This window comes from Ostrinia furnacalis, unplaced genomic scaffold (genome assembly GCF_004193835.3).
Source record: "Ostrinia furnacalis isolate ACB-3 unplaced genomic scaffold, ASM419383v2 OfSCF0095, whole genome shotgun sequence".
Taxonomy (NCBI): Eukaryota; Metazoa; Arthropoda; class Insecta; order Lepidoptera; family Crambidae; genus Ostrinia; species Ostrinia furnacalis.
In genome coordinates this window covers 117,563-130,866 of record NW_021130334.1, presented here as the reverse complement: position 1 = coordinate 130,866, position 13,304 = coordinate 117,563, and the positions used below count along the sequence as shown (strand labels likewise).

Below are 13,304 nucleotides of genomic sequence, written 5' to 3'. Positions count from 1 at the left end.
AACTGTACACTTAAAAGGAGGTTTGGGTTTAGAAATCTGAGGTGGAATTGTGTAAAGCAATCGTAATCATTTGACAGTTCATAACGTACGATTATCCTGTCAAACGCTTTGTTTAACTGACTTTACTGACTGTCAAATGATAACGATTGCTTTACACAATTCCACCTCTGTTTTCGTTTATGAATACTATTTGCCCGACTGCACCATAAGGAGGGTTATGTTTGACTAAGGTTTTCAGGCACTATTTACGCCATCAAAGTACGTAAGAATTGACTCGTAACACGAAGAGGTCGTATCCTAGCGGTCAGAGAGTATCTTTTTCACTCTCTTGATCCTGGGTTCTATTCCCGGGTGGTTTTATCTTCCCAGTTTGGTTGTTGACGATGAAGCCTTGAATTGACCTAGAAGTTCTACAGATCTGAGAATAACTGAAAAGAAAGTTCTATTCCCGCAATACACGGACAGCTCGAGCAGTTAGTCAGTGATCAACATACACGGACCGCTCGTGCAGTCAAGAGTCAACAGCTTGAAGCTGCCAGTGATAACTGCTCGAGCAGTTGGTATTAACTGCTCAACAAATCACAAGCGATTTTTTCAAGCTAAAATATGTTCATGTTAAAAAACAATTGAAGTATGTCAAATACGTTGGAAACTGATTGTAATTGTGCCGGGGCAATTACAGTGTAACCTTGGTGAGGCAGTATTATGACTTCCTTCTTTCAGCTCATTCAGTATTCGGCCTAATGTGGGTTATTTGGAAGGAACTACTGTATGTTTTAACGAATCGTTACAAGTAGTTTATAAGTGCGCATAACTTTAATCCTCAGGCGGGTACTCTGCTTTTTACATCTGCTGTGAGACAATCAAATGTGACCCTGCATTTCAAATGGACTTAAATTAATCATCATCATCATTTCCGCCATAGGACGTCCAGCACTGGACACAGGTTAACCGGTCAACATGGAAATCATTGGATGAGGCCTATGTTTCAGTAGCTGACTTCAATTAATGCTCATAAAAAATATATTAACGTGTACTATTGAGGACTTGGCTATAATATGGCACATGCTGTTTCCATATGCCAAGAAAAAAAAATACACTGAAGTTTAAAAATTTTTACATTCTAATTTCAAATCACACTAATGTCCTCTCCGGCGCAGGTCATAGAGAAGTCGAAAGCTAGCATTGTTTTTACCTATTAATGAGGTAATTGCTTTATGATATATTATCGAGCAAGCTGCAAGTGGCGTGAAAATTAGTTTTACATTTTAAGAGTGTAATTTTTTTTTACCCTGTGCTTATAGTGTTATGAGACGATCAAAATAGATAAATGTAATGTATGGTTACTATGGTTGTGTTGATTGTGTTTTGTGCTGATATGTGGTAGGTGCTTACTTTCATTTAACGATTAAACTAGCCTATTTCAGTGTGGAAAAACGAATACCTTAATTATTTTTGTTCTTTAAAGCAAAAAATTCAAATTAAAAAACCGGCCAAGTGCGAGTCGGGCTCGCGCACAAAGGGTTCCGTAGCAGCAAATATAACCAAAATTACAGTTAAATCAACCTATCTCAAAAACTATAAGAGATACTTTGATCAAACCAAAAATCGTTGAAAGAGTTAATTAGCATGCATCACCTCTATTTTTTTTAGAATTTTATACCCCGTAGTTATAAAAATAGAGGGGGGGGGACATACTTTTTACGACTTTGAGAGCTGATATCTCAAAAACCGTTCACTTTAAGAAAAATGTTTTTTAGAAAACTTTATATCATTTTAAAAGACCTTTCCATTGATACCCCACACGGGTATGTACATCGAAAAAAAAATTTTCATCCCTCAGTTACATGTATGGGGGGCCCCACCCCCAATTCTTTTTTTTACTATTTAGTGTCATAATTTTGTAGCGGTTCATACAACACATATTCCCATCAAATTTCATCACTGTAGTACTTATAGTTTCCGAGTAAATCGGCTGTGACAGACGGACAGACGGACAGACGGACAGACGGACATGACGAAACTATAAGGGTTCCGTTTTTGCCATTTTGGCTACGGAACCCTAAAAATTGCATCTACGAGTATTTTCAAACCTTTTCCAATCAGCAAAGGCGTACCACTTGTTTTGTTATGCCTAACCATTGACGGCCATTGAAAGTGTGCGTTTTGTTAGAACAATAATTTGCTTTTGGCAGGTAAACTGACCGTTCTCGGAACGTTCTGTGTTTGCCGTGAGAGTTCAAACAAAGACGCGGGAAATATCAATATTGTGGGATGAATGGACACCGAGAAAACTATGCTGTTCGTTTTTGTAAACGCACTTTGTGGAGGTGGAATGGAAATAGCGACTTGCAAAAACCAGGTATTTATTTTAATTTACATATTTGGAGCGAACTTTCCTGGAAGAAAATTTGGTAGAAAAAGATTTTTGTTGGCCTCAGTGAGGGCATGAAAGAAGTAGAAGAAGAAATTATGACTAAAATAATCTACATTGCCACATCGTACTTACTGAAAATAATATACGAGTACATCAAATCAATTTCAGCAGAAACTGTTTGATGATGTAATTTTTGTTAACCATTTTGTAATTGTTCTTTTGATTATGGAGTCTTTCTTGTAAATAAGTAAAAGGACTAATTAATTATTGTAAATAGAAGTTGTTTACTCGTACATAATAATATGTATACCACACGTTATATTTAATAGATTTTTAATAACGTAGGTAGACAGACAATGAATTTATGAAAATTAAGTAGCCTTTTCCTTAGATTTTACGAAGCCAGATTTAGTAGGTACTATGGATTAGTGGACTTTTGGAAAATTACCTTTTAATGGTAAGGGCACCCATTATGTGCGTGTGCCCGAATATGCGATTTTAATTAAATTGACTTGTATTGTTTTGCATTGCAACCTTGATAGTCTACTAGTAATGTTGACCTTTAATCGCTTATGAATTATGCTCATTGTAACGATTAACATAGCAAATGGTTTTATTATTAATAAGCGCTTGAGTCCGTGAGAACACAGTGAGAACGACTTAATAAGACTACAAGTTTCATACATTATTATAAAATGGTGTACAGATTTATGTACGGATTGCATTAAGTTGAGTGGAAAATGAAACAGGTTGCAATCTTATCATTCTTTTTTGAACTTAAAAGATGTTGATTAGCGGTTTCAAATAGGATGACCGCTGCTTTGCGCAAGTGCCTTTACATGATTACCTATTCGTTCGTTCGTTCGATTGAGCCAAATGACGTCCACTGCTGGACAAAGGCCTCCTCCAAGGTTTTCCACAATGAACGGTCCTGCGCTGCCCGCATCCAGGCTCTTCCCGCGACCTACCTTTTAATACCTATTAATAAGGTAAATTACTTAATTATAGATTGACTTCTAGTGAATGCATATGTATGGGTTACAAAAAACAGTGTTTGGTGACTGCTTTTCACAATAATATTGTCTCAATTTCAAGGTAGGGTAGGGTAACAACAAGTTTTAAAGTTTCTCTCACTACCCTTTTCTTACAAACTTGCTACAGGTATGTAGGTATTAATTATGTTCTGTCTATCAATATTAATTGTCGTTTACTTAAATCAATTAAATCTTGCCAGTTCTACTTGTAATAGATTGTGTTTATATTCAGTTTCGCCATTTTGACGACAGATCGCGCCGTGATGTAACGTTATTGCAAAAAGTGACCCAACAACTATTTATTGAAACATAAATAGCATAATGACCTCACATTTGCATGTCTGATTAGTTTATAAATTTAACTAGTATTATAATTTCTTCCATCTCTGTAGCTACAGGCTATGGGTCATATTTTTGTTCGCTCTGCTATTTTTGTCAGGATTTCATATTAACGTTGAGGCATTTTGCTTTACCTGCACCGAGCAGGTGTTAGGTAACAAATAGTCAAACAGTATCGCTTACTCTTTCCCCCCTTGTGTTTGTCGCACCCTTTCTGACCACCCCATTCATATTATTATGCACCAGAACCGGTTTAAAAGTTTACTTTGTTCTAAGCATAAAGTTAATATTCCTTCGGAATAGAGCAACAAAGAATGAGCGAGCGAGATGTCACTATCTGCAACCCTGTGTGATAAAAAGAGATGTGTGATGCTATCATCGTCACGTCAATAGACCCATTTTTGCAAAAGATTTGACAGGCAGTGACACATAGAGGCACAAAGAAAATTTTAAATTATAGTTTTTTATAAAAATATCGTAAAATCCTGTTTATTTTTGGAAAATTTGTTTTCTTATATAATGGTGACCTGTTCCGTCCTTGATTGTGATGTACACCAAAGGAATAATCCTGCAAAATATTCATTTCACAGGTAAATTTATTGAAATCGACACCTCCAAACTTTAGCTTTATTTTTGTGAATGCGCTTAGAATTTTAAGCACTAAGTGTGATAATTATGTTCTTTAAACATTAATTTAAGTTGTAAGCAAAGACTTCATGCTCATAATCCAGAATTTATGAATATTTTGTGTAAAGAAATAATTTTCGTTTTACACTAGGGTTGTACCACAATCGATAAATATATTTTCTGCGCTGTTTATCACAGTCACTGCTGATTATGTAGGTACATAAATGGCGTTTGTATGTGAATATAGAAAAGTATTATTTTGTAATTACCTGTTAGTTAATAATTGAGTTTCATTGACTTTGAGCAAATTTAAAATTTTTGTTTCTATAAGACATTTTGAAGTAGTATGACCATATTGAGGATATATCTGGGACTTTCTGTGGGACCTTACTTATCTAATTTTGCATAATGTTTTCTACGGCCGTTTACTGTAATCAATCCATATCCAAATCCGTCTGTCAACTGCCAAATTAAAATCTGTTTTCTATCAAATATCCACAGTTTTCGATGCCTTTACACTTTCTTAATGTTGTAATTCATCTTAAAACAAAAACATCGAAAATCTTTTTTCATAATCATATTAAGTGCACTTTATCAAGACACACTGTTTAAACGTAAATCAGTCTTTGTCGTCCTGAGAAAAATAAATAAAAGGTTACCCTACTTAGAAAGAGAGAGCCTGCCCACAGAGAGCGAGATAGTGATACATAGGTTGTGCTTCAAGTAGGTATTCTAAGTCTGGCCTCCATTTTTATCTTTAGCTTCATGATTGCCATGCCACTAATTGCAGGTAATGATAAAAAAAGTTTCGAGCGCTTTCTCGTAGCACAGTTTATCACGTCGACGCACAGATGGCGCTACTAGTCCCCCACCAAACAAAGAAGCGCATGGAAGAGTTTCTTGTGGAACTGAGTCATTGTTGTTATCATTAATTTAATTCGATAGGAATGCTTTGTTTATTATTATGTAAGTAATCAATGAAACAATACATGTATGTGGCAGTAAATATATTCAGAAAATATTAACGGTAGACGACTTAATTTTGTCAGTATAAAAAGTTCATAGCTATCAAACAGTAAAAATTACAGTATTGTCAGGATCGAATTCGAATAATTGATCACTTAACATTAATAGTTATTGCTTTATACAATATCGTATCGAGTAAAACATTCGATAACAAACACATAGATAAACTACCTATCTAAACTTAGGAATAATCAGCCGTCCAATCGATCAACCTTGTACACGTTAAACACTTAATTTAGATTAATTATAATAATTACATATCACAATGAGACGTCCCTTCAACATTACTCACTCGCACACAATAATACAAAATACAAAACGAAGGCACGAGATCTAACTATGTCTACGACTATTAGTAAACAGGCCCCAAAAAGGTTACTCTAAATGCGTGTGCGCCCTAGCGCGGCTCAGTCGAAGTTGCGTTTGGAAGAGTTTGAAACGACTATCATAATTTCAGTAGCGATAAAGTTTTAAGCGTTCTGGAATACAATGGCTGCGGCCCATCGGAGGTCGTTCCCCGCGACGGGCAGTAATGGAATGTCGGCGCGCGCCGCTCCCGGCGCTCTTTGTGCGCCCGGCCGCGCGCGGCGTACGCGCCCGGCCCGCTACACCTCGCGTCACACGGACGACCCAGAGTCCACTTTCCACTCAATAAACCGACTACACAGTGTCCTTCCCCTCGAACTTCTCCGCCAAGTCCCCCATCAACTCCTTGTAGATCAGCGGGTCGATGTTCTTGCCCAGCTGGTACAGCACGAACCAGTCGCCGATCTGCAGCTTGCGCGCCACCGACTCCACCTGCTCCTGCGGCGCCAGGCGGCTGCGCGCTCGCAGCAAGTACAGGCGCACGCGCGGCCCCGCCACCACGGCCATGCGGTACAGCAGCGAGATGCCGCTCAGGATGGACAGGATCACGAACCAGAACCACAGGAACACGTAGATCTTCTCGTTCACGATGTTCAGCGGCAGCACGCACAGCCCGTCGAACTTCTGCACGGTTCCCGAAGGACCGTATTTGTGGAACGTGCACTTCGTCACTTTGGGGAACACCCGGGCCATCGGGTCCTCGCGTTCCTCCGGTTCCATCTCGGTGAAGCGCACCACGTCGGCGCCGTAGGTCGAAAATTCACCGTCCAGGAAGAAGTCCATGAAGAAGATTTGGCCGACGACGTTGATGAAGTTCAACACTTCGCATATGAAGAAGCGGAACGCGTAGAAGTTCTGCGTGTGAAGGTTGGTGTGGAAATAGTCGACGAGCAGTTTCTTGCGGTCCGACTTGCAGTCCTCCCCTACTACAGGGCAGTTCAAGTCGAGCACTAACATCTTGATTCGTCCTCCTTCCCACGTTTTCCACAGGTAGCGCGGCACATAGAACAGGATCGCTTGGAAGAACAACACGAAACACACCCACTGGTAGTATTTGTGGTACTTAACTTCGTCTTGCCCGTCGACATGGGACGCGACGCCGGCTTGCACCATGTCTTTGCCGACTCGGCCCACGAGCCGGTTCGGGATGGTGAAAGTCGAGTAGATCCAGCAGTAGGTGTCCATGACGGCGAGCGGTATTTCGTCAACGATGCAGTCGATCGGGTCGCCGATGTACTGCCTCGAGGTGACGAGCAGCGAGAACGCGATGAGGATGATCACGGTGGCTTTGTAGTGCAAACGGAACACATTGTTGTCGATGCAGACGGAGTCGAGTTTCAGAAGCCCCTTGACGGAGCCGAATACGTCAAACATGGCGGTTGTCTAGCCGCGGGCGCGCGGCGCGTCGGTCGCGGTCGTTAAATTGTCGGGCGTGCGCTTCGCCCTCGCGTCGAATGCAGAGTGCTGGGGAAGTGTCGCGGCGGGCGAGGAGCCCGTGCGGGGGGCGCAGGCCTGCGCGGGGCCGGGGCGCGGGGGGGCACGCCCCTCGCCGCCGTCGGATCAACGACACAACACTGACCCTATTTCCACCTACGTAGATTCGTGGCGTCATCTGGTAGCGAGTACGGCGCAGCCAGCGGCAATGCATCTCGACGTTTTCGAGCAAGAAAGAATACGCCACTACCGTGCTGCATATGGGCCCATTATTGGGGTATCTATTGATTGCATCACCGAGCGGCGTCTGTCGATGAGGAGGCGTAATTAACGTGGCGTACTACAACAACAAAGAGATCTCGACCTACAAATGTTTGGTAGGTATTCCATTTTGGGCGCGACTACACGTGGTCGACGAGTCTTTAATGCAAACGAGTGAGGCTATTGACGGTCGCGTGACATGTTAAAAATTAGCAACTCGTTTCTCATAATGCACAGCTGGGTCTTTGTAACGACTTCGTTAATGAGCATGAAGCCGCTTTACTTCAAGACAATGCGTATATAAATATGCATAACTTTTATATTTATTTACGAGTGGTAGAAGAAATATGGAGCAAATATTTACCTAGTGAAACTGTTAGCTTTATTAGGTTACCGTAAGTTTGAAAGATAAGCTAATTTAGTAATTTGCAAAATTCTTCAAGATAATCTAAAGATAAATAATTAGTGGGACGATAACTGCCAGTATTGATAATAGATTATTCGGAAATACCGAATAACTATCTACTTAAGATTTTAAGTAGTCATCAATATGCTATTTTATCAAATAAACACTACATTCCTCTAAGTTCAAAATCAAATCATGAGGTAATAAATCAATTAGGTACTTTATTACCGCAGGAGGATAACTGCGTCTACAACTAACACAGCTGATTCATGCATTACTATTGTTTATATCATTTTATGAATGAAGAGAAAATATCAACGGAATTCCTTATTTACCTACAATGTGGTTATGTTTTGCAGCTGCACATTTTAATTAACTAGCGGCCGCCCGCGACTTCGTACGTGTGGATCCCGTTTTACCCCCTTAGGGGTTGAATTTTGCAAAATCCGGTCTTAGTAAGCACCTACGTTCTAAAAGAAACCCCCATGCAAAATTTGAGACTACTAGCACTTGTAGTTTCTGTGATTTCGTGATGAGTAAGTCAGTCAATTAGGGAATTTTCGCTTATAAAGATATAGATTAATTGTGATAACAAAACACACAGGATACATTAACACTTTGTGTTACACATACATAATATTTGGTTCCTAAAACGAATGCACCTGAATTTGTCAGCAGCTAAAAGCTGTTCAACATGTAACACCAAATTACCATAACTGGTACCCCACACGTTGTTGGTCCTCATACATTATGCGGTCCCGAAATTATTTTTTATTTTGACTCGAGATTCTGGATTAAGATCTTCAAGGAAGATCCTTAAAGGATACTTTGAATTGCAAATGTCCACGAACGTCATTTTCCATCAGGTGCATCGCTCGTAAGTTATCTTGTAAAAAAACTCTTCCAGCGACTTGCCCCACTTTTAGCTTGGTTGTTTGAAGTTTTAAATATTTTTTCAACTGACAATGTTTTATTTAAATTAAATACCAAATCCGTAAACGAACTAAAGACGCTAAAATAGCCCGAAGAATTAGCAAGCTGAAGTGGCAACAGGGCATATAGTACGCAGAACTAACAGCCGATGAGGCAGCAAGATTCTGGGAGTGGAGGCCTTTTCAGCAGTGGACGTCCTATGGTTGAAATGATGATGATGAAATACCAAATGAACATAAATCTACTCTAGAATCTTAGAGTGGTCTCCTGACTTACTTGACTTATGGTCCTATGTCCCCTAGATGGGGCAGAGGGCGTCCACAACAGTCCTCCATCTCGTTCGGTCTTGAGCTTCTCGCTTGATCTCGCTCCAGGTCTTGCCGATCTTCTTCGCCTCGTCCGCCACAGTGCGCCGCCAAGTTTGCCTGGGTCGACCACGTTTGCGTTTTCCTTGGGTATTCCAATCCAGAGTGGTCTCCGGTTGTTGAAAAATATTTAAAAGGCCCGGGGACCACGTTAAACGGGAGTTAAGTCGCTGGAAGACTCAAAAATGTATTTATTTTAAAATACCGCATAATATTGTTTTTTTAACAATGGCCAAATTATCGCTTCATAATCTTATCTAGTTCTGCGTCCGATGTAAAACGTCCGTATGTTCGTCAATTCGGCGGTTCGATTGTAATGCAGAGTGTCTATATCAGATAATAATAATAATAATAAATTATTTATTTTCTCCCATACAAAACAAGCTTAATACTAACATTAATAAATACTTAAGTATATTTATACATAGTTATGCTATAATGTTGTATATGGGAGACTGGTACCCAAACTAGGAAAGACCTGTGTCTTGGGCTACCAGGCTTCATCCCTACCAAGTAACAAAGAAAGAAATATGTATACCTACATTAGCAAGTCTGCGATATAATGCGTGCCTAAAACAAAATAAAGATTTCAAAAAAATGTCCATTAGAAATTTCACATAATAGTATGTGTGTGAGTGTGAGTGTGATATTGTGTGTGAGTGTGATATTGTGTTAGTGTGATATTGTGTGTGAGTGTGATATTGAATGTGAGTGTGAAATTGTGTGTGAGTGTATAATTAAAGTAAAGTAAAAAATATGCTCAAGGTTTTTAAAAAGTTAAATAGGAAAGAAATTGATAGAATACTCTTTATGTGCCTATTTTCATTGCAAATTACTCTAACTAAACAAAGACTGGACCATGGTTAAAAAAATGCCGACATTAGTACTACGATTTTCAGCAGATTTTTTGATATATGGTAAAATGACTAACACAACGTTTAAAAAACTTTTTCAATAAACTAAATTATTTTTTAATTAAGGGTATTTATAAGCTTACATGGAAGGTTAATACAGATGAAAAGTACACTCTACATATCTTTATGTCTTGTTTAGTCTTCAATTAAAGACAGAATGTACTTACATTGATTGTACATCGGTATAATAGCAGTCAGTACTCGGTAGTGGAATAGTCCTTGTAATAAATTAATATGGCGAACATTTGGGTCACGCTACACGTTGTTATGATTACTGTCCAGTGTTACTGTAGTATTAATTGAGGAAGGAATTCGAAGAGATGATATACTAGCGGCCGCGTAACGCGTGGATCCCGTTTTACCCCCTTAGGGGTTAAATTTTGCAAAGGATGATGGGCACAAATGTATGGAAAGTGGTACCCGCTCCAATAGCCATAACCAATATATATTTCAAAAGGCCTTTAGATGTAGGAAAATATCTGCTATGGGGCCAGTTCTAATTCACGTTTTGAAAGCAGTAATTCCACTAAGTATTATAAGAAAGTATAACACAATCATCCATGTATACGAGTATGTACTATGACTACAATCTATTAATATAACTAAAAGAAGCATTGAAAAAGAAAGGATTATACCTACGACGAACTACCCAAGCTATTAGCCCTTGATTCTCTTTCATCATCATCATCATGATCATTTTAGCCATAGCACATCCAGTTGAACATAGGCCTCCCCCAATGATTTCCACAATGGCCGGTTGGTTGCAGCCTGCATCCAGCGTATTCCCGTTACTTTTATGAGGTCGTCGGTCCATCTTGTGGGTGGACTTATTGGGTCTTGTGGGTTTATTCACTTTAGCAGCCCATAATAAAATCCTTAAGAAGTAATAAAATTCTAACCCCTTTATTAATAAAATTAAGTTACACCCTAATTGAACTCTGGCTTAAATTGTCATTTGGTATGGAAATGTCATTTTAATCCATGGTTCATCCTAGGTATTACTTTTTAGGGTAGTAGTTCTTCAAATAAAAATATGTATTTCACAATTATCCCTTTAAATAATTATAGAGTTAAGGAAGGATGCTGGAGCAGTAAACCCTTCATGCCTCGCATAACCTAAGTACCATACGATGGACACGTGTGATACTTCGACTACACAAAAAGTATGTTTATCTTCGAACGCAACCAGATCTGAGGCTGGTGGCCATAGTAAATGTTGTTCGTCTTGGTAATACCTTTCGAATGACACTACAAACATAACTATTGGAGCCGGGTACTATTCTGCAAAAAGTATGTTTATCTTCGAACACAACCAGATCTGAGGCTGGTGGTCATAGTAAAAGTTGTTCGTCTTGGTAAGACCTTTCAAATGACACTAGAAGCATATCTATTGGAGCCGGGTACCATTTTGCCCATTGTCCTTTCCGTATCCCTTAGTGAGCACCTACGTTCTAAAAGGAGCCCCCATGAAAATTTGAGACTCGTAGCACGTGTAGTTTCTCAGATTTCGTGATGAGTGAGTCAGTCAATCAGTGACCTTTCGCTTTTATAGATATAGATTCGAGCTTGGAGTCCTGTCCTGAAAAATGAAAATCTAATACTTAGTGAACTAGAAAAAAATTTGTGTGATAGAAGCTTTGATTTTTTTGTTTTTCCTTAGTACTACGAAAGTTCGTAGCACTGAAATTACCTATATCAGTCTATGTTTATTTATAAGAAGCTTTTCTTGATCGAACAGTAAGGGTTTTGATTAATAAAATGTTCTACTTTACAGTTAATTTACAGAATACCTGTGATAAACTATGGTTAAGTAGGTAATCTGCTAACACACAGGTGTTAAAGTAAACAAACATCTACTTCTCACACCTAAAAATTAACCTCTTTGCTTTATGAAATACGTGCCATGTTCACTACATGGGTACCTAATGGGAACATTAGGCTTGGAACCGTTATTCGGTGGACAGTTCGACGCGTTAGGGTTGCCAGGTCCAAAAACATAAAAGCCGGACTCTGTGTTTCATTTGGCCGGACATTTTACCCTAAAAGCCGGACATGTCAAGTGCAATTAGTGTCATAGCTCACGAGTGAGTACTATCATCGTCGGTTGCCTAACATCCTGATGCGTGCGCTTGATATTATTCTGCAGCTCGAGTTTTGCCTGGCGCAGCAGCCACATAAAAAGCCTAACAAAAGCCACAGGCCGGACAAGCCAATATTTGGCCAGACAAGACCGTAAAAAGCCAACCATGTCCGGCTACAGCCGGACACCCCGCAACCCTAGACGCGATACATGTCACAAGCATTGGGAACGCGTTCTTGAATATTAAACACTTTTTTACTGGGAAATTAGTTTTAGCGTTCTCTAACAAAAGCCATAACCTTTAAGGTTATAGGAAAACGGTTTAAATTAAAATCACGTGAAAGCTTTCATGTATACGTGCGCAAACGCATGGCTTTACCCGGAATCGTTTGTATTACATACAAAAGTCGACATGACTAAATGCATTGAAATTACATCATCACCATTCATGCTTTTAAGGCTATAAAGTAACTGATTGTGATGTGCGTCACAATATGAGCATTTTGTCTGAGAACTATTTTATATAGAGTTCATGAAGTGATAACAAATTAGTAGAAGGATAGAGTCAATCCTGTTATTGGTTCTATATTTAACTAAGTAAAAGCTTTAATTAGTCATCATCATCATCATCATTTCAGCCATAGGAAGTTAGGAAGTCCACGGCTGAAAATAGGTCACCCCTAATGATTAGGGCGGCTTGCATCCAGCGCCTTCCTGATCTACTTTTATGAGGTCATCGGACCACCTTGTGGGAATTAATTAGTGTTAGAGCTTAAATAGAGTTTTGAGCTTTTATTTTGCCACAGCTATTGAAGTATTACAAGGATCTGCAGCTTGATTTGAGCTATTGAGATCACGTTGACTGAGTTTTCGAAATTTATTTTTGACTTGGATTTCGATCCGTATAACCGTAAATTAAAACCATGCTTTGTGCACCGTCTAGTTTAATTTCTGATTGGTTCAAAGGTGAGAATATTATATTGCATTATTATGTTTGCTTTTTAAATTTATATTTTTAATTAAGTTTTAAATAGGCTTGTTGCTCTACGTTACACGAGTTGCAAACAGAAATCCGATTCGTGGTACTTTTAAAAGACCATGTTCTAATTTATTAATTTATTTTAAGCGGCTAGCTTACGTGT

At 39.1% G+C, this 13,304-nt stretch overlaps 1 protein-coding gene across 1 annotated transcript; it reads right to left on the bottom strand.

The window, feature by feature from the left end:
- Positions 1–5,369: 5,369 nt before the first annotated feature.
- Inx2 (innexin 2) lies at positions 5,370–7,250 on the bottom strand. The gene has a single exon (XM_028303346.1). The coding sequence runs from the start codon at positions 7,141–7,143 to the stop codon at positions 6,064–6,066; it is 1,080 nt and encodes a 359-aa protein (XP_028159147.1). The 5' UTR covers positions 7,144–7,250; the 3' UTR covers positions 5,370–6,063.
- Positions 7,251–13,304: the final 6,054 nt, after the last annotated feature.